Source organism: Sus scrofa, chromosome 9 (assembly GCF_000003025.6).
Source record: "Sus scrofa isolate TJ Tabasco breed Duroc chromosome 9, Sscrofa11.1, whole genome shotgun sequence".
Classification (NCBI taxonomy): domain Eukaryota; kingdom Metazoa; phylum Chordata; class Mammalia; order Artiodactyla; family Suidae; genus Sus; species Sus scrofa.
Window position 1 is genome coordinate 9,388,361 of NC_010451.4, and position 22,382 is coordinate 9,410,742.

Genomic DNA, 22,382 nt, shown 5'->3' on the forward strand with positions numbered 1-22,382 from the left:
TCAAAGTCTCCTATCCCAGATCGGGTCTTGAGACATGCGATTTTGGTGATGGCTGCCTTGACATCCTTGTTTCTCAGGGTGTAGATGAGAGGTTGAGGACAGGTGTGAGAATAGCATACACCACGTTCCCCACGATGTGGAAGTCAAGGGGCAGGTCAGCCCTGTAGGCCACATAGGCTATGGCGATGGATGAGTAGTAGGTGCCAACCACCAGCAGGTGGGAGGTGCAGGTGGAGAAGGCTTTGGAGCGTCCTTCTCGGGAGCTGATGCGAAGCACCGAGGCCACAATGTGGGCATAGGAGAGAAGCACCAGGAGGAGGGGCAGGAAGGACACGACCATGGCGATGCAGAAGCCCAGGAGGGTCTGGGGGGTGGTGTCAGAGCAGGAGGCCTGGACCACAGCCAGGTGGTCACAGAAGCAGTGGTAGATTCGAGCAATGTTGTCATATGCCATCTGGGAGGTCTTCACCACTGCTGGGATGGGCAGAAGGAGGGCGGCGAGCCAGGCACTGGCCGCCAGGGCAGCATTGGTCTGCGGGGTCATGTGCACAGGGTAGTGCAGGGGGCGGCAGATAGCCACGTAGCGGTCATAGGCCATGACCACCAGGATGAAGGCTTCAGAGCAGGTAAAGCTTTGGAAGAGGTACATCTGCAATAAGCAGGAAGTAAAGCTGAGGACGTGGTCCCCAAACAAGAGGAGGGACAGCATCTTGGGGACAGTGGTTGTGGTGAAGAGGATGTCCAGGGCTGAGAGGTTGATCAGGAAGAAGTACATGGGTTTATGGAGTCTGGGCTCTGTCCCACGGCCACCAGGATCAGGGTGTTACCCGTAAGGATGAGAAGATAGAAGAGGAGAAAAATAAAAAACACAGGGAGGAAGAGGGACTCTGGAAGAGAGGGGAGGCCCACCAGGTAGAAGACTGGTGAGCCACCCACTGATCCATTACAAGTTGTGGCCTCCATGGTGAGACAGAGCTGGATTTTTGCAAGATGGGCAACTGGAACATCTGGACACTGGAATATTTGGAAACCACAGAAACAAAGGATTCTGGAATGAGAATTCTATATTTACTCTCTAGTTAAGTATAAGCATAATTACTTACAACTAACTCTTGATCACATTTTCCTGCACGTTGTTAGAAAAAAGTCAATTTTGGATTGAATGTCACTGAATTAAGCTGAGGTGGGGTTTGAGGGGCAGAAATTCAGAGCTATCAAGTCCAGTCGTACACCTCCTCCTCCCTCCTCTGGCCCATTTCTTTCTTTCTTTCTTTCTTCCTTCCCTCCCTCCCTCTCTTTCTTTCTTTCTTTCTTTTCTTTCTCTCTTTCTCTCTTTCTTTCTTTCTTTCTGCTGCACCTGTGGCAAATGGAAATTCCCAGCCTACGAGTCAAATTGGAGCTGCAGCTGAGGTTTATGCTACAGCTTGTGGCAACAACAGATCCTTAACACACTGAGCAAGTCCAGGAATCGAACCCGCATCTCACAGAGACAATGTCGGGTCTTAACCCCTGAGCCACAACAGGAACTCCTGGCCCATTTCTATTAAGAGGTCTGAATTTGAAGTCTGGAAACAGAGTGTCTTTTCACGGTCAGCCCTTAAGTTCATAGCAGAGGTGGGTCTTAAACCCAGTGTCTTGGTTCCCACCCAGTGTTCATAAGGATTTTTCATGAGCGAAGCTGATTCCTTACCCTCTCTTCAGCTTTGTTTCTCCTTACTCTCATCAAATGGCCACTCCTTGCTCTTGCCTCATCTTCCCTCCTCCGTGAGGCCTTTGTCCCCCTGGCTTGGGCGTCTCTTTTCTGGGTTCCTGCACTTTTCTTTGTCATCACTTATCACACTGGGTTGTCTTGTGTCTACGGCTCCATCAAACAGCCAGCATTTGCAGGGGCTGTAATGGAGACTGATTGTTTCTGTTTAATAATCCACCACCACCGTTTTCAGGACCCAGTGCTCCAGAGGCAGGAGCCCGAATGCAGCTTTCCCAACTGGCTTTGTTTTGCTACTGAATCATAAAATTGGAATGAAAGGGTCATTAGCAAGAAATAGTTTTAGTCTAATCCTTTTCTTATACGGATTAGGAATACAACAGGGGGGCTCAGATGTGGGCTATAATTTGCCCAAAGTCACACAGTCAGTGGTGACAGAACCAGAACTAAACTAGCATCTGGGCAGGATTATCACCTTGAGCCTGGGGACAATTCATCAATAAGCCCAGGCTGCTCCACCTACTCGGGGCCACAAGTCAGACCATGGAGTTGAGGTTTATTTGCTCACCCCAAAGGCACTGAAGCACTTCCCTTCTCTAAACGTCTATTGGGCAGAATGGGCCTATGCAACAGACAAACAAAGTACATACTTAGTCAGATGGGGCACCAAAAAATGTTTTGGAAAGACTTTAGAATTCCACATCTTTTAAAAAGCATTGGTGTAGCATCATGGTAAAAATCAGAAATGTTCTAGACTTTACATTTCTTTTTTTTTTTTTTTTGCCTTAATTAAATGATTTTATTTTGAATACACATTATAGAGGGCTTTTGATGGTTTGTTTTTGAGGCTTTTTTTTGGCCAAGCCCTTGGCCTGTAGAAGTTCCTGGGTCAGGAGTCAAACCCACACCACAGCAGCAACCCAAGCTACCCCAGTGACAATGCCAGATCCCTAACCCTGTGCTCCGCAAAGGGACTCCAGGGGGATGCTTTCAGGGCTTAAGGACACTAAATGTTGTTATAAGACCATTTCCTTGGTCGGGATCATCTATGAGCCAATTACAGTGCTGGTGGGGGACAGAGAAGGACAGAAAGACCAATTACCAAACGTCCACCCCAACACTGTATATTTCTCCTCCCATCATCCCACCCTGCCAGGGAGCAGGTACACCCCTTCAACAATGAGAAGCTGGGGCTGGAGAAGAGCAGAGCCTTGTTCAAGCGTGGTGAGGGGTTGAGAGCAGAGACTGTTCTGGAGCCAGGCTGTTACAAAGGACTGAGTCCATCTTGACTTCTGGGCCAGCTCTGCCATTCACTTGCTGTGACTTCGGGCCTCTGAGACTCTTTTTTCCCATCTGAAACTCATTTTTCCCATCTGAAACGTCTCTCCCAACTCAGCACACTTTTTTTTTTTTTTGTCTTTTTTTTTAGGGCCACAGGTGTGGCATATGGAGGTTCCTAGGTAGGGGTCGAATCAGAGCTATAGCCGCCGGCCTACACCACGGCCACAGCAACGCCAGATCCAGGCCGGGTATGCAAACTACACCATAGCTCACGGCCACACTGAATCTTCAACCGACTGAGAGAGGCCAGGGATTGAACCTGTGTCCTCACAGATACTAGTCAGATTGATTTCACCGAGCCTCAGTGGGAACTCCTCAGTACACATTTTTGAGTGGCCCAGTGAGGGGTCAGAGATGTCTCGTGGCCCAAGCCTCTAAGAAGGGAGAGTGAGGTTCTCCCATTTATGAAGCTCCTGTTGCATGCTTGATTCTTAGAGTCTTTGTGCCATTACATGTCATTGCAATTCCCAAATCCATGCCATTCTCTCATAGTTCCCCTAACTTGTGCTGTTCCCACAGAAGAGGAGCAGGACATGTGTGAATTACAGAGTTTGGGCTCCTTAACTGGAGTGAGAAAGACCTGGGTTTCCACGCTGGCCCCACCACCTTCCATTTTCTGTCTCTGAACGCAGGTCCCCCATCTGTGGCTCAGTGGTGGCAGAGGCCTCAGTCAATAGTCTCATTTCTTTACCTGTCATGGGCCTGGCTTCCTTGTGACAAACTCTAACCATACCATCAGGCTCTTGGTTTGTGACCGCTCATCCCTGTCTGTCCTGCGGGGACGCTGACCCACAGTCACACAATCTGACAGTGTGTGCACATGGGGACCCTGAGGTTCACACATGGGAGGGGGGCGCCCCCAGGCTCCTCCGCATGGCTCTACCTGCCCCAGGCCCCCTCAGCCACGCAGATACTCCCTCCCTAGCCCCGCTCACCTGACCCGCCCGATTCAGCTTGGTGTCATCTGTGGAGTCATCACCTTGGCCCTAGGGGGAGAGCCAGGTTGGGGCTGAGTCACGGCCCATTAAACCTCAGAGCCAGGGCCTGCTGGGCGCTCTTTGTTAAGTCGACTCTCCTATGGGACCCTGTCCCTGCCAGCTGGGAGCAACTTCCTAGGATGGAGCAGGGGACTTGGCTCTGGGCTTTGCGGAGGATGAAAACAGCATCATTAACCACCCTCCTGAGTCCCGGAACTTTATCACTAATGAAGCAGTTTGCTTCCTGCTGGCCTGTCTGGTCTCACAACAGCCATTAGGTTTATTCCTAGTGTTTGACATTTGAGGCAACTGTGATCTAGAGAAGTGGCTTGGCCAGGGTCCAACGAGTGACTGGTGGACTTAAAGTCGTGCAAATGGCTGGTGGCAGAGCTGGGATTTGGACGGGTTCAGCAGCTTAGCGAGCAGCACATGGTGGCTGTGATCTGAATTCTTTCCAGTTACGTCACCTTGGACAAATCCCTTCCCTCACTGAGCCTTTCTTCCTTATCTGTAAAAAGAGTGTAATGGGCTATCGGTAAGATTTCATGATAAACATTCAATTAAAAAGAGCAGTTATTTCAATCAACCCAAATAGGAAAAACCTGCTGCATGATTGAATAGAACTAGCGCTGTTATATGTGAGGCGGAGGTCTGTGCCCCAAGGCCAAGGTCAAGTCACAGATGGTTCCTGCCTCGGCTTCCTGATGCTTCCTTTGGCTCCATAGCTCTCTATTTCTGACTCTGTCATTCTTTCAGTAACATGTACAAAATTTAAGTGATTTTTAAAATTTCACATGTAACAGATAGATCCCCTGGTAAAGTATTTTCATCAATCCAGAGCTTTCTTTTGTAAAAGTGGAAGTTTTCACACCAGCCCTTCCCCATTTTTCTCCTTCCTTCCTCAGAGGAAATCACTGTTACTAAACTGGTGTGTTCGTGTCAGACCTTTTCTAAACATGTGCGTGTGTGTGGTTTTGCTTTGTTTTGCTTTTAGCATATCTTGAATCATTTTGTCCTTATCCCGTTATATTCTAACCTAATGTCTTGAAATATACACATTACTACATACTAAATATATAATCAACAAAAACCTACTGTCTGGCACAGGCAACTTGACTCAAATTCTGTGATAACCAATATGGGAAAAGAAATCTGAAAAAGATTGAATATACGTATAACTAAACCACTTTGCTGGACACTTGAAACTAACACAACATTGTAAATCTAGCATACGCTGAAGTAAAATAAAAATTAAATTGAGAGAAAAATGAAAGAAACCAAGCCTTGGAATCGTTTATCTGATCTACTTTATTCTTTTATCTGAATTTGGTATTTGATGGCGTGGACATGACATTTGTGTAGTAATTTCCCTGACGACAGACATTTAAGTTGTACCCAGTTATTGCTATTATGAATAATATTATAATTAACATCCTCTTAATATGTATTTGGGGACATATATACCCAAATATTTCTCTGAGATAGATCCTTAGAAGTAGGAATTCTGGGCCAAGAGGTAAGCAGATTCTAAAATGTGTGTGTTGGAGTTTCCTTCATGGCTCCGTGGTTAACGAACTTGAGTAGGACCCATGAGGTTGTGGGTTCGATCCCTAGCCGTGGTGAGTGGTTAAGAATCTGGCGTTGCTGTAGCTGTGGTGCAGGCCGGCAGCTGTAGCTCCAATTCGATCCCTAGCCTGGGAACTTCCAAATGCTGTGGGCGTGACCCTAAAATGCAATAAATAAAATAATAAAATAAGATAAAATAAAATCTGTGTGTATATGCCTGTACCGGGACAGTCCAAGCTTCAAACCCAGAGGCTCTGAGGATGCTGAGTCACAGCAATGACTGGGATGACATTGTTACACCAGTGCCTGAGGCTGCTGCCCAGAACTGGGAGAAACCATGCATGAATGATTCATTTCAGCCCAGAGAAGAGACTTCCATAGCAGATAGTGTAGGATTCGAGAATACTAAGCCATTGGCAGCTGAGTATCAAACTTCATGGAAAGCAGAAACTGGTACAGCAGAGGCTGTAGCTGCTCCTCGTGATCTAATGAACTTCACCATGGAGCTGAAGGTGGTTCCGTCGTTTCTTTGAATAGCAAACAAGCGCTATATGGGCCATCTTCTCTCCAGACCTTCTCCCTCTGATGGAAGAGAGAACTTCGCATTTGGAATAAATTTGTGTCTATGGATCTTTGCTTCCAGATCATAAATGTAAATGCTAGAGGTGTTTCTGGGGGAGAAGATATAATCATTCTTAAGTTAAAGGCAAAGAATTCTGCAGAATCAGCAGATAACAATCCACACAACAGGTGAATTCTTTTGATCTGTTTTCTGTCTCTCAGAGACTACAGAACTCCTTAAGGACCATCCAGACCCAGCTGTCAGCAACACGAGGATGACTAAAGACTTTCTGGTGTGTTATGGATAAAACTAATTAAGAGACTTGGGGACTTGGGCCAGAAGAATCCACTTGGAGTACAACAGTTGGTAGAATTGCAGTTAAGCTGGAGACATCCAACAAAAACCGAGACCTCGATTCCCTTCAGGTTTCTAATTTTGTTTGGTTTTACTAAAGAAAATGAACCTCAATAGGAGAGTTAAGAGTTGGCTGAGATTTCCTTGTCAAAAGCCAACATTCTGAGGCTTACCATTTTACCATTATGGGATAAAATATGATTTATTTCATTACCTCTGAGCATAAAAATGTTCCCATACTTCTAGGAAATGACTGGCTCCTCCGTAGCCATGGTGACAAATAGTCATCAGAACTTTTTTTAAACCTGTTTCATCACTCAATGACAACTTCGCATCAGCACACACACTGCTGAAAGCCAGCCACCCAGCAGCCGCTTCACTGCTGTAACCACACTTCCAGAGCTAAAGGCAAACCAGTCTCTAGACACTCCTCCTCCCCCTAAAAGTCCACCAACCCTAATCTCCAGATTTTCCACAACCCTATGAGGTCAGCTCCCTGTGTTGCTCGGAAATAAACTGTGCCACAAACGAAACATTTCCATGCTTAAGGGATAAACTCAGCTTTTTGTTTCAGATGTTATGTGGCAGTCTCTTATCATTTCTATGTCTCTGTAATCAGAGGTCATGTCCTTTCTTTCATTTTTTTTTTCTTTTTCTTTTCACACCTGCACTTGAGGCATATGGAAGTTCTCAGGCTAGGGGTCATATCAGAGCTGCAGCTGCCAAGCTACACGACAGCCACAGCTACGCCAGATCCAAGTACATCTGTGACCCACGCCACAGCTTATGGCAACACCTGAATCCTTAACCCACTGATCAGGCCAGATGTTGAACTCGAATCCTCACAAGACTATGTCAGGTTCTTAACCAGCTGAATTCCTTTCTTAATGGGAACTCCCTTTCTTTCTTCCTTTCTTTCGGCCGCATCTGTGACAAATGGAAGTTCCGAGGCTATGGGTCAAATTGGAGCTGCAGCTACTGGTCTACGCCACAGCCACAGCAATGCAGGATCTTCAACCCACCAAGCAAGGCCAGGGATCGAACCCAAATCCTCATAGAGACAACGTTGCGTCCTACTGATTTTAGTAATTAGGTCTTCTTTCCTTTTCCTTTGCCCATCTTGCTAAATGTTTGTCAGTTTTGTTGATACATTCAAAGAGCCAATTTTGCTTCTGTCTGTTTTCTCTATTGTTTTTCTACTCTTTCCATTTATTTCCATTCTCATCTTTATCATTATTTCATGCCTGCTGATTGCTTTGAGTTCAGTTTGCTTTTCTTTTTTCTTTTTTCTTTTTTTTTTTTTTTTTTTTTGGTCTTTTTAAGGGCCAAACCCCACGGCATATGGACGTTCCCAGGCTAGGGGTCAAATTGGAGCTGTAGCTGCTGGCCACAGCCACATCCTCATGGAAACTAGTTGGATTCATTACCACTGAGCCACACGGGAACTCCCTTAGTTTGCTTTTCTCGTCTCATTTCTTAAAGTTAAAAATTGGGTTATTCATTTGAGAGCTATCTTCCTTTTTAACGTAAATATTATTTACAGCTATAAATTTCCCTCTAAGCACTCTCTTTCGCTGCATCTCATAAGTTTCAGCACATTGTTCTTTCATCTTCATTCATCTCAAAATATGTTCTGCTTTGTCTTTGGTTACTTTTGTGACCCACTGGTTGTTTAGGAGGGTGCTGTTCACTTTCCACATGTTGTGGGTGTAGCATTTGGTGACCCAGCTTAGGAAAAGTGGGCAGGTTATTTAAAACATGCACTGCTTAGAACAAAACAAAGTTAACTTAGAAATAACGAAGTCTTCAAAGGTGACACTAGACAGGGTAAGTGCAAATGATTCTGGGAATATATTTGAAGCAAACTTAAGGGGAAGATACAAGAAATTAAAGTGAACCATACTATTTAGAATACAAATAGAAAGCAGAAAATAAGAATATTTTGTCTATCATCAAGAATATAAAAAAACAGTTCAGAAAAATGGTATTACATAAATATCGTTCTTAAAATGTAACCAAAATTTCATGGCTGCAAAAATGTTTTCACTTAAGTGACAAAGTCAGTTTTAGAGCTCAATATTCTAATTAAGTTTAGAAGTATTTTAAAGTTGCCTTTGAAATCTTGGAATTTATTTTTATCTCTTTCTTCTTCCTTCCTCTCCCAGTAACACTGAGCTATAAAATATAGCACATAGTAGGCTCATGATTGTGCACATAACACATGAAAGACACCTTATGTCATTTGCTGACAGATTTGATTTTTCTGACAAGAAGCTTAGGCAGCCATTTGTGAGGGTCAATTAAAAAAAAAAAAACAGATCATCTCTGCAGATACAACAAAGCCCCAAAGCTTAGCCTTAAAAAAAAAAAAAAAAAAAAAAAAAAAACTCCACTGGGAAGAATCAGTAACATTAGCACAGGTAGTCACATACTATAACTCAGGAGAAGAACTGCTCTTTTAGGTAAAAATGAAATCAATTTTAAATATTTTCCTGATGTATCTGAGTTTAACACAAGAAGGCTCTGCAGACAATAAACCTCACTCAAATAAGACTTTAATGCTGGCAGGTAGTCGTCCTATACGTTCCTGCTTTGTTCCCTTGTCTCCTCTTCTACACTTTTTCACACCTTCTCCTTTAAATTCACCGGTACCGCCTCCTATTGTCACTCCAGCCAATCAGGAGGGAAGTCCCACAGCATCTCCGCCTGCGACCTGCACCGCAGCTCACGGCAAAGCCTAAGTATATAGAGTCTAATCATAAAGAATATACCATGTCACTATTATTCAGGGGAGACCAAAATGTTGACCTCACCCCATAAGCCCCTTGGTAGCCCTCTCTGATTACAAACCTCTTCCTCACCTGCAGAAATAACTGTGATTCTGATTTTAAATAAATATGCCTTCTCTTTTCTTCATAATTACATCTGTATGTATTGATCAAAAATGCAGTTTAGTTTTGCCTGAGTGTTGTATAACTGAGTTGTGATTATTTCACCCAGCACTATGTGAGATTCCTCTATGGCGCATGTATACCTAATTCCTCTTTTCTTTTTTTCTATTTTTGTCTTTTATTTCTTTTTAGGGCCACTCCCGTGACATATGGAGGTTCCCAGGCCAGGGATCTAATCGGAGCTGTAGCCACCGGCCTACGCCACAGCAACACTAGAGCCAAGACGCGGCTGCGAACTACACCACAGCTTATGGCAACACCAATCCTTAACCCTCTGAGCGAGGCCTGGGATCGAACCCGCAGCCTCATGGTTCCTAGTCAGTTTCGTTTCCACTGTGCCACAACGGGAACTCCTCCTTCATATTTTCTTGGTATATGTAGTGTTACTTTTTATGAACATTTCACAAATTAAAGAAATGCTGCTGTGCTAGATCACAGAGCATGTATGTCTTCAACGTTATAAGATAGTGATAAACCATTTTCCAAAGTGTCTGTCTGTGCCAATTAGCATTCCCACTCTCGGAGTCCCTGTCATGGCTCAGTGGGTTAAGAAGCCAACATAGCGTCCATGAGGATGGGTTCACCCCTGGCCTTGCTCAGTGGGTTAAAGATCCAGCATTGCCCCAGGCTTTGGTGTAGGTTGTGGATGCAGCTCAGACCTGGTGTTGCTGCGGCTGTGGCATACGTCAGCAGCTGCAGCTCTGATTCTCCCCCTAACCTGGGACCTTCCATATGCTGCAGGTGCGGCCATGAAAAGAAAAAGCAAAGAAACAAAAAACCTTTCCCACTCTCGATGTATGAGTGCCCCATCAACCCATATCCTTGCCAACCTGGGTGTCATCAGACTGACATTTGGTTTCTAGTGCTAACTATTTCTAGTGGAAGTGAGTGGTTTCTAGTGGTAACTGTTGTAATTTGTGCTTTTCCTTCTACTAAAGAAGTTGGGCACATTTTCTTATATGTATTGGACATTTATTCCTTCTTGTGAATTCTTTTGCTCATTTTTCTAATGGCTTGACTACCTTTTAAAAAATTGATATAAGATGAATCTAAATATCCTGGCCAGGACTCCTGAGTCTTTTAGTTGATTATATGCATTGCAAAAAAATTTCTTCTGTTCTGTAGCTTGACTTTCCCCTCTCTCTCTCTCTCTTTTTTTTTTTTTTTTTTTGGTGTTTTTGATAAATAGAAATTTTACATTTGAAAGCAGTTGAGTTTATACTTGTTTCTCTAGGTTTACATCCTTTTAAAAAATCTTGTTTAAGAAATATTTCCCCCTCCCCAAATCAGAATTACAGTCTTCTATACAGTTTCATAGTTTCACCTTTCATACTTAGGTTGAGATTGATTGTGTTTCTTTGAGGTAAGAGACACATTTCATTTTTGACATTTGGAGCCTTGATAGTACTAATATCTTATTATGTATCCATCTTTGATATTGAACGCAATGTCATTTATATATCATAACATATATATCGGTTGCCCATATATTCAAGGGTCTCCTTTGGGTCTCTTTATTCTGTTTCATTGATCTATATGCCTCTCTATGTCTCAATAACTAACCTCTCTGTGTTCCCATCTTACTACCTTTTAGCCTTATTATATTTTAAAAAATATATGTAATACTTTTAAAAATATACTTTCATATTTTATATGACTTTTTATATATTTTAAAAAAATTGGGGGGGGGAGTTCCTATTGTGGCTCAGTGGTTAACGAATCTGACTATGAACCATGAGGTTGCTGGTTGAATCCCTGGCCTCGATTAGGGGGTTAAGGATCCAGCATTGCCATGAGCTGTGGTGTAGGTCACAGACTTGGCTCGAATCCTGTGTTGCTGTGGCTGTAGCGTAGGCCGGCAGCTATAGAAAAGGCAAAAAGATAAAAAAAAAAAAAAATTTGGCCATACCCATGGCATGCAGAATTTCCAGGGCCAGGGATTGAACCCATACCATGGCAACAACTCGAGTCACACCAGTGACGATGCCAGATCCTTAACCCACTAGGCCACCAGAGATCTCCTTTTTGTATTTTATCTTATTTATTCTATTTCTTTCCACAGAAGGATTGATTTTATTACCTAGCCTATGATTAATGAAAAGGGAAGACTCAATGGTGTATTTTTGGCCCTGCTATAAGTCATTCTTTCCTTCAAGAAACTTTTTTTTTTTTTGGTCTTTTTTTTCTTTTTAGGGCCACACCTGCGGCATATGGAGGTTCCCAGGCTAGGGGTCTAATTGGAGCTGTAGCTGCCAGCCGACACCACAGCCACAGCAACGCAGATCCCAGCCATGTCTACAACCTACACCACAGCTCACAGCAACGCTGGATCATTAACCCATTGAGCGAGGCCAGGGATTGAACCCGAGACCTCATGGTTCCTAGTCAGATTCGTTTACCACTGTGCCACGACAGGAACTTCCAAGAAACTTTATTGATGGCATTCTGTCTTCTTAGCACACTGGTATCCTGGGAACAGAATTAAGTACATCTAAGGATCAAGGGCCCCCAGGATGTCCTGGCTCCTGGCGACATGCGATTTTGGTGATGGCTGCCTTGACATCCTTGTTTCTCAGGGTGTAGATGAGAGGGTTGAGGACAGGTGTGAGGATGGCATACACCACGTTACCCATGATGTGGAAGTCAAGGGGCAGGTCAGCCCTGTAGGCCACATAGGCTATGGCGATGGATGAGTAGTAGGTGCCAACCACCAGCAGGTGGGAGGTGCAGGTGGAGAAGGCTTTGGAGCGTCCTTCTCGGGAGCTGATGCGAAGCACCGAGGCCACAATGTGGGCATAGGAGAGAAGCACCAGGAGGAGGGGCAGGAAGGACACGACCATGGCGATGCAGAAGCCCAGGAGGGTCTGGGGGGTGGTGTCAGAGCAGGAGGCCTGGACCACAGCCAGGTGGTCACAGAAGCAGTGGTAGATTGAACATGTGGCAAAGCCATCTGGGAGGTCTTCCCACTGCTGGGATGGGCAGAAGGAGGGCGGTGAGCCAGGCACTGGCGCCAGGGCAGCATTGGTCTGCGGGGTCAGTGCACAGGGTAGTGCAGGGGCCGGCAGATAGCCACGTAGCGGTCATAGGCCATGACCACCAGGATGAAGGCTTCGGCGCAGGAGAAGCTATGGAAGAGGTACATCTGCAGGAAGCAGGCGGGGAAGCTGAGGACGTGGTCCCCAAGCAAGAGGAGGGACAGCATCTTGGGGACAGTGGTTGTGGTGAAGAGGATGTCCAGGGCTGAGAGGTTGATCAGGAAGAAGTACATGGGTTTATGGAGTCTGGGCTCTGTCCCACGGCCACCAGGATCAGGGCGTTACCCACAGGATGAGCAGGTAGAAGAACAAGAAGATGAAGAAGACAGGGAGGAAGAGGGACCCCTGGAGAGTAGGGATGCCCACCAGGTAGAAGACAGGTGAAGAGTCTTTTGATCCATTACAGGCTGTGGCATCCATGGTGGGACAGAACTACATGCTGGAGCAACAGGCAACCAGATCATCTGGAAACTGGATAAAACAGGAGTTTGCAAGGAGATTTCTGCATGGTCCCATCTACAATTATTGCAATCCAAATCCCTAGAGGACTGGAACCATCCAAGATAAATTCTTCTATCTTAACCTACAGTTTACTCCTTCTTTCTTCCATCAGGTGTTTAGTAAGCAGCTACAGTGTACACGGTAATCAGGGCATATGAGGCCTCTGTCTTTACGGGGCTTCAATTCTAGTAGAAGGATGGTATTTTTAGCAGCTAACAACACAGTTAATTATCTAGTTACAACTGTGATAAGTGCATTGAAAGAATTTCTGTCTCGTCTCTGCTCCAAGTCCCACACTATCTTTTGGGCGTCAGGTCTTAGATGAGCTCTTATATTCCTATGTTATTGTTTTTGTTTTGTTTTGTTTTTTCTTTTTTAAAGTAACATCACTATCACCACCTCACTAGGAAGGGCTGATTTTTCTTGGGTTTTCTGCCACATGCTGCTGCTCAGGCTACTCAAGACTCAGTGAATGGCCCCCCTCTCATTTTGCAGGTGCAGCAGCTCCACCTGCCTCTCTCCCTGCTGAATTCTCCGGGTGCTCTCCCACTCATGTGGCATCGATGAGAGGGACAAATGCCTTCAGCAGGACAACTCTCTCCCTTTTGGAGTCCAAGCAGATGTATCTCCCCCCCCCCCATTGAGGGTGCATCCTGCATCTGCCACCTTCCTTCCTCCTGGCTGTCACAGCCCAGTGGGGATGCTGTTTCATTTTTTGATGCCCATTCTGCTGTTGGCTCCTCCAATACCAGCTCAGAAGAAGCCACAAGGAGCTGTCATGAGACCTCTTGTTGCTGGAAAGGACCCAGGGAACCAAAAGCTATAGCTGCCCAAAGACAAGAACCCCTATATCAGAGGATGTTTGCTAACTGCACTGGGATCAACAGGGGGGCTTCTGGGCTTGAGCCGAGGCGATTCGGGCTCATCCCTACTTCAGGGGGAGTCTCTGATGAGCAGTTCAGGCAGCTTCATGTTTATATTTGCATCACTGCTGTTTGAACCCTAGTGATTTCACCAGGGGTTTCCCTTTGAATTCCTAGGAATGACAGCAACCTTCTTTCTTTTCTAAAACAAATGCAAAACAAACTAGGTAAAAAACACTTCTCAGGTCCTAGAATCATGGAATATCAGACTAGAAAAAAAAAGGGTTTTTTGAATCTTCTCTTCCAGCCAGATTCCCCTCCGCCACCCGTCTTCACCACCTTTTAAAAATGTACAGGTTTGCTCTGTGATTGATTTGGATCATGAAGCCTGGTTTCTAGATTTGGAAGTGGTGACTGGCCAATGCTTTGTCTGAAATGAGCGGGGAAGAGACAACCAGCCCGCGTGTGTGCTCCTTGGAAGAGAACCTCAGAGGCCACCCCCAGGACCTGGCAAGAGCGTGACCTGATGGTCTCCATTTTAAAAGGTTTACCCTCAGTTAGGTAGAACCCCACTCCAAATAGTGTGGTCACCAGGTTTTTCCTCACACCTGAAGGAATGCAAACTGCATTGCCCTGGACATTTCTGCTCTCAGAGAGGCGGTCACGGCTGCCAGGCCCAGGGGAGGCAAAACGGAGGATCCGAGGGGCAGAAACACAGAGAGCTGAGGCCAGAGGGCTCCTTAGAAGCCATCAACTCTGCTACCTCTCTTGCCCCTGCTCTGTCCCGCTGCTTTGCGGATGGAGGTAGGGATGTGAGGCCACAGTGGAGAGGTGGCACATGGCTTTTCATTGCCAGGTGGCACTGCGCCATCAGCCAAGGAGGGACACCACAAATACATCCCCAAAGAATTTCACCTTTGCTCTTTCAAAGCCCATTCCTCGAGCCCATCAGAGGAACTAGCCACACGTGGCTGGACTTGCTCACACCTGTGTCACCGGTCAGGGCTCTCGGTTTGCTTTGAATTGCACACTATACCTGAGTGACACAGCCTGGGCTCAGGGCCTAAGGGCGCTGCTTCCCAGGGCACAGAACTTGCCCCACGCGTGCTCCCTGTTGGCACTGACTGTCTACGAGCTGGTGACGGTGCAGGTGGGGACAGGGAAGGACAGCAAAGCCGATCAGCACGTGTCCGACCTGGTGCTACACTTCAGGTATGTCCCCCCTGTCCGTCATCCAGCGCCTCCCGGGAGTGGCTGTGGCCTTTAGCAAATGAGAGTCTGAGGGTTGGAGGACAGGCCCTCGTTCAAGGCCATGGCCGGTGAGGGGTGAGAGCGGAGGCTGTTCAGGAGGCAGCCTGCTGTAAAGGAGCGGCAACCACGGGGCCTGGCTCCTGGACCAGCTCTCCCACGTGCTTGCTGTGACCTTGGGCCCCTGAGCCTTGGTTTTCTTACCTGTACAGTGAGGGGTTTGGAGGAGACGATCTCTAAGGGGTTTCTAATTCCATGAACTCTTTCTGGGGTGTCCCCCCGCCGCCGGGCTTGGCAGAGCGCATGTCACAGGGTCCGTGCTCCATAGGGAGAGGATGAAGGCTCTCCCGCCTAGTGAGCACCTGCTGCCAGCCAGGGACTTGCCCTCCATCACGTCCTGTGGGCCTTAGTGGTCAAGTGTGTGCACCTGTGAGTCGGAAAGGGCTGGATTCCAATCCCAGCTCCTACCTGCAGTTGCGTGACCTTGGGCCAGTCGCTCTCCCCTCTCTGAGCTCATTTCCCTCATCTGTGATGGCCAGGGTTTGTTGTGAGTTCTTGTGGAAAGAATGCTTAGACAATGCTACACAAGAGCCCAGAACAGGTAAGAACTCGAAGTCTGTTGGCGTTTTCATTATCATTGCTGTCATCAGCCTTGCCTTCCTGTGGGAAGGACTTGGCCAGGATGATGTGAATCCCACCTCTGAGCACACAGACCTGCCGGGATGTGTGGTCCAAGGTCCCACAGCCCACATGTGCACAGCCAACCTGGATCCTGGTTGCCTGCCTCTTGTATACACCCAGCCCATCTTCCCGATCCCTGGCCCTGGTTCTAAACCGCGCCCCCCACCATCCTTGCCCCATCTCCCCACTCTGGTCTTTGCTGGGCTTTGGCACTTCATCCCCAGCCCACTCACCTGCCAAGCCCCGTCTACCTTGGTGTCTCCTGTGGTGTCTTCTTTGTGTCTTCCAACCTGGCCTGGCAGGAGAGAAGCAGGTAGGTGCTAGGCTGTAGCTTATTAACCCTCCTTTCAGCCAGGCCTGCTGGGGCCCTCTCCCTCAAGATGGGGCTCCTTTGGGGGCACTCAGCCCCACCCAGTCACCCAGGATCAACCTCTTGGCCCCTCCTAGAGCAGGTGTTGGGAGGGGACTTGCCTCTGGGATTTGCTGATAATGAGAACAATGTTGTTATCGGCCCGCATGGGTTCCAGAACTTGACAATCAATGGGGCAGCTTTTATTGACATTATTCGGTCCAGTCCCCCAAACAGCCAGGGGAGGCAGGCAGCCAAGAGGAGGAAACTGGGGTCCAGAGAAGTGAAATGACTTACGCTGATGCTCATGCTTAACATCAGAGCTGCTGGGCTGATCAAGACTTCGTTCCCCAGCCTTTGTTCTAACTGCTCTATCGTGGCTAAGAGCGTGGGGTCCAAAGGGACAAGTCTGGGCTTTGAATACCAGTTCTAATATATTTTAACTCTGTCACCTTCGGTAAATTACTTAACCTCTCCCGGTCTGAGTTTCTCCAGCTGTAAACAATGGAACATAATTTGCCCAGCTCATAGAGGTTTGGAGAGGATTAATGAGATAATGATGGGAGTAGGACAGGAGTCTTTGAAAATTATTCCAGGAGCTTCGTTTGTATTATCTAGCAAGATCCAGGCCAGAGGCTGCCTGCACATATTCAGTTTACCAGGGGGACTGGTGATACTCTTTTCTTGCAGGAGAAGATGCAACTTTCATGGGCTCTCAGGGTCTCTAGATGCCAAACAGCTGGCTTTACCACGTTCCGCAATCAAAAGCTGGCATCTAAGCTTAGATGGCTTAGTACCCAGTGGTTGGTCTGCTCTGCTTGTAACGTTACTCTCGTGCTCCCTCCCTGCCTCCCAAAAGAAAGGCAACAAGATCCAGGGCCATTATGCCTCTATTTTGGGATGTATGTGTGTGAGGTGTTAGCAGCTAACGCTCAGCTGCTGGAGGGCAGACCACCAGCTGTGTCTACTTCACAGTCTAAGCCTTGAACCTCTTACGTCATATACTTATCACAAAAAGTTTGCTCCATTTGGACATAGGGTTTCCAGGATTCTGATTAGTCACAATTTCAGGGGAAAATTCTTTTTTTTTTTTTTTTGTCTTTTTAGGTCCACACCCATGGCACATGGGAGTTCCTAGGTTAGGGATCAAATCAGAGCGGCAGCTGCCGACCTACACCACAGCCACAGCAACGCCGGATCCTTAACCCACTGAGCGAGGCCAGGGATCGAACCCACAACCTCATTGATGCCAGTCAAATTCGTTTCCGCTGAGTCATGAGGGGAACTCCCAGGGAGAATGTCTAAGCAAAGGATTAACTACTGCCCCAGTTGCCGCAGTCAGTCCCAAAGCCACCAGTGACACTCATCTTCTCTCTCTTCTGCCTCCCATCCTATATTCCAACCTCTTTCCTTCACATTCTGTCACTTCAGTTGGTCTAGATGGATTTCCTTCTAGCATGACCCAGACCCTCATCCCTGACAGTTCGGATACCCTGGTCACTATGTCTCATCAAGCTAGGGTTGCTTTAATTGCCCACTAAAAGTTAAAGTTCATGGAAGAAACAAGAAATGCTCCTGTGCCTGAGGACCGACCTCGAAGCCCCCATTATGTAAGAGCGGTCTCACTTCCTCCAGGAGATCAGGGTCCATTGGCCTTCTAAGGATGGCAACTCCTTTTTTTGATGGCTGGTCCACTTGCACAGTGGGCTGAAAATGACCAGGCAGAAGTTGTAACTCTAAACTTAGTGAGATTTACTGTGTCTTCTGTTGAATCAGGACTGCTTAATCCAGAGGCCAGAAGCGTCAATACTGGAAGCACAAGTTCCCCCAAATGGGTCACTGTGGGCAATGGTGCGTGGAGCCACTCTGACTTCCTCCCACTGGCTCTTGGCAGGCAGCATCACTTTTTAATGGGCATCCAAGCTGAAAACGGATTCTTCCCATTGGACAGGAACGTGGACCCTATCAGAGTTCCCTGATTAGAGCAGCCAGTGATTTTCTTATGCAGTTATTTTAAGCCTCCCACCCGACCATATTGCTGACGCCTGAGTACTTGTTAAAAAACAAATGGTATCAGGAGTTCCCTTTGTGGCTCAGCGGTTAACGATCCCGATTAGGATCTATGAGGACGTGGTTTCGATCCCTGGCCTAGCTTACTGGGTTAAGGATCCAGCATTGCTGCGGGCTGTGGTGTAAGTCACAAGTGCGGCTCAGGTCCCGCATTGCTGTGGTGCAGGCTGGCAGCTGTAGCCTGGGAACCTCCATATGCCACGGGTGCAGCTCTAAAAAAAAAAAAAAAAAAAAAAAAAAGTGGTATCAATGCCAAAAGTCTAAGAACTTACAAGAGAAATTTTTAACACTGAATTGAATGCTAACTTCTTGGCTCCCACAGCCACCTTTTCTTCTCTCTGTTCTATCACCTTACACTATTTCCTTGAGTCCAACTCTCAAACTAGACTATGGATTCCTTGAGGGCAGCAACTATGTCTGGTTTATTTCTTTCTCTAGCACCTAGTAAAAATTTTTATAAATGATTGGGTGATCAAATTTTTTGTTGTTATTATTATTTGTAATACTTATTTCCCCAATACAATTTTTTTCTACTGTACAGCATGGTGACCCAGTTACACATACATGTATACATTCTTTTTTCTCACATTATCATGCTCCATCATAAGTGACTAGACATAGTTCCCAGTGCTACACAGCAGGATCTCATTGCTAATCCATTCCAAAGGCAATAGTTTGGATCTGTTAACCCCAAGCTCCCCATCCACCCCACTCCCCCCGCCCCTTGGCAACCACAAGTCTATCCTCCAAGTCCATGATTTTCTTTTCTGTGGAAAGGTTCATTTGTGCTATATATTAGATTCCAGATATAAGTGATATCACATGGTATTTGTCTTTCTCTTTCAGATGTACTTCACTCAGTATAAGAGTCTCTAGTTTCAACCATGTTGCTGCAAATGGCATTATTTCGTTCTTTTCTATGGCTGAGTAGTATTCCATTGTGTGTTTATACCACATCTTCCTAATCCAATCATCTGTCAATGGACATTTGGGTTGTTTCCGTGTCTTGGTTATTGTGAATAGAGCTGCAATAAACATGCGGGTGCCTGTGTCTTTTTTAAGGGAAGTATGGTCCAGATATATGTGATTGGGTGATCAAATTTTAATCATCACATTCAGGACTGAGTAAAAACAAGAAAACTATAATTATTCCACAGCACCTGTGGGAAGACTTCTTTTGTTTTTGTTGTTGTTGTTGTTGTTACTTTTGGCCCTGCTTATGGCATGTAGAAGTTTCTGGGCCAGGAATTGAACCTGTGCCACAGCAGTGACAAATCTGCTTTACCAGCTGAGCCACCAGGGAACTTCTAGGACTTCTTGATCCCATATTTGAGTAGCAGGTTTTAGCTCTCTGGTCAACTGAATAAAGTCAATTTGGGCTGCAGTAAGTCATTTTAAAATACTGTGTTTATTCTGTGCTGGGCACTGTCATTGGTGTCCAGGGAGCTAAATTAGTTGCAACTAAGGATCAAGTGGCTCAGAATGCCCTGGGTCTTGGGGATGTGCCACTTTGGTGACAGCCCTGCTATGTCATTCTTTCCTTCAAGGAACTTTTTTGATGGCATTCTGTCTTCTTAGCACACTGATATCCTGGGAACAGAATTAAGTACATCTAAGGATCAAGGGCCCCCAGGATGTCCTGGCTCCTGGCGACATGCAATTTTGGTGATGGCTGCCTTGACATCCTTGTTTCTCAGGGTGTAGATGAGAGGGTTGAGGACAGGTGTGAGGATGGCAAACACCACGTTGCCCACGATGTGGAAGTCAAGGGGCAGGTCAGCCCTGTAGGCCACATAGGCTATGGCGATGGATGAGTAGTAGGTGCCAACCACCAGCAGGTGGGAGGTGCAGGTGGAGAAGGCTTTGGAGCGTCCTTCTCGGGAGCTGATGCGAAGCACCGAGGCCACAATGTGGGCATAGGAGAGAAGCACCAGGAGGAGGGGCAGGAAGGACACGACCATGGCGATGCAGAAGCCCAGGAGGGTCTGGGGGGTGGTGTCAGAGCAGGAGGCCTGAACTAGAGCCAGGTGGTCACAGAAGCAGTGGTAGATTCGAGCAATGTTGTCATATGCCATCTGGGAGGTCTTCACCACTGCTGGGATGGGCAGAAGGAGGGCGGCGAGCCAGGCACTGGCCGCCAGGGCAGCATTGGTCTGCGGGGTCATGTGCACAGGGTAGTGCAGGGGCCGGCAGATAGCCACGTAGCGGTCATAGGCCATGACCACCAGGATGAAGGCTTCAGAGCAGTTAAGGCCATGGAAGAGGTACATCTGCAGGAAGCAGGCGGGGAAGCTGAAGACGTGGTCCCCAAGCAAGAGGAGGGACAGCATTTTGGGGAGGGTGGTTGTAGTGGAGAGGATGTCCAGGGCTGAGAGGTTGATCAGGAAGAAGTACATGGGTTTATGGAGTCTGGGCTCTGTCCCCACGGCCACCAGGATCAGGGCGTTACCCACCAGGATAAGCAGGTAAATTAAGAGGAAAAGCAAGAAGACAAGGAAGAAGAGGGTTTCAGGCAGAGAGGGGATGCCCACCAGGTAGAAGACAGGTGAGGAGTCCTTTGATCCATTACAGGTGGACTCCATAGTGGGTCAGATCAGCAAGTTTGCAGACAGACACAGCAAACATCAGCCCATACTGGAAACCAGAAAAATCAAGGAATCGTTAGCTAGAACATGCATCTTTTCCTTTCGAATCATGGATCTTAACCCCAGCAGTTTCTTTGTGTCTGGAATTCCATTGCACAACCAAGATGCCCAAGATGGTGAGTTATCTAATGCTCAGTGGTTGAAAAGCTGGTTCTGTCTGGTGGGGAAGAGAGGTGAATATAAGTGCCTGAAGGGCTGTCAAAGGGCAGTTACAAGACTCACAAAGAACTGGGGGACCAGTTTTAGAAGCTCCAGGGACCCAGAGTTTTTTTAGTCCCATACAGGGAATAATTTTCTAACAATTAGAACTATCCCATAAGGCAAAAGACTGGCTTGAAAATGAGTGAATTCCATATAACTAGAGGTATGCAAACTGGGGTATTTGGGCTGAAATGATGCAAAGGAAGTTCAACATAGGAACTATATCAATAGGAACTGGATTAAAAAACCTTTAAGCAAGGAGTTCCCATTGAGGTGTAGGTGAAGCAAAATGACTAGTATCTGTGAAGATGCAGGTTCAATCCCTGGACTCGCTCAGTGGGTTAAGGATCTGGTGTTGCTGTGAGCTGTGGTGTAGGCTGGCACCTGTAGCTCTGATTCGACCCCTAGCATGGGAACTTACACCTTTAAGCAAACTTCTCACCCTCAATCCATTGATTCTTTAAAAAAAAAAAAAAAGTAACATAAATGAACCATATCAATCAGATCATGGAGTATCCCCTTTCTATGAAATCTTATTGGCAGGGAGAGCTACCGGCCCCAAAGGCTGCTGCAGAATGCCATCTGCTTCAGCCAAGAACAGCTCCCCTTTCTGTGCAGTGTCTGCTGGGGCCCTGGGATCTGTCTTTGTGTCCGGTTTCTTGGTCATATCCAGGGGCCAACCATCCTGATTTGCCCAAAACTGCCGGTTTTGGCACTGCAAGTCCAATGTCCCAGGAAATCCCTTAGTCCCCAACAACCCCAGAGGTTGGTGATCCTACAAGGGTAGAGGCATTATCCGTGCCTTGGGTAGAAGGAGTCATTTCCCAAATGGAATCCAAGTGGAAGATGGATTCTCCCCGTATTGGGGGGCGGGGGGGGAAAGCCAGACCCCACATCACACTGGGGTCTTTCCCACTCCGGGCTGCAGCTTAGCACATGTCACTGTTTAGCCATTTCATGCCCAGCTCGGGGGGAACTACAGAGAACTGAAAAGCCCCAGAACCAGTGTCAGGAGAGAAGACCAAGCAGTGCAGGGAGTCAGTCCCCTCCCCAGGCTGTTGAAGAAGGTTTCCGCATAGGCCTGGCAGCCCAAGACCCCCCAGGCGAGACTTTCCAACCCCCAGAACTGAGCTAGAGAAGTGCTGACTTGCCCTTCACCTTGACTGAGCGATCCAGGGCCAGGTCGCGTTGATGTTCAGATCACGCCTCTCTGCCCCTGTGACCCCTGGTGCAGATGCTCTTGCTTTTCCAAAACCACCTCCAGCTTCTCCCTCTTCTAACAAAAGCCTTGTCACATCACAGAGCAAGGAAGCGTGGGACCAGCCCTCGG

At 46.9% G+C, this 22,382-nt stretch overlaps 2 protein-coding genes and 1 pseudogene across 2 annotated transcripts; all 3 read right to left on the bottom strand.

Moving 5' to 3' along the window:
• LOC100627340 (olfactory receptor 2AT4-like) lies at positions 1-963 on the bottom strand. Its single transcript, XM_005667128.3, is given in 4 exon segments — positions 1-36; positions 39-94; positions 97-801; positions 804-963. Coding segments are annotated over 4 exon segments (957 nt in total).
• LOC100739332 lies at positions 11,905-12,976 on the bottom strand (annotated as a pseudogene).
• LOC100739359 (olfactory receptor 2AT4-like) lies at positions 19,826-20,788 on the bottom strand. Its single transcript, XM_003482567.1, has one exon. The coding sequence runs from the start codon at positions 20,786-20,788 to the stop codon at positions 19,826-19,828; it is 963 nt and encodes a 320-aa protein (XP_003482615.1).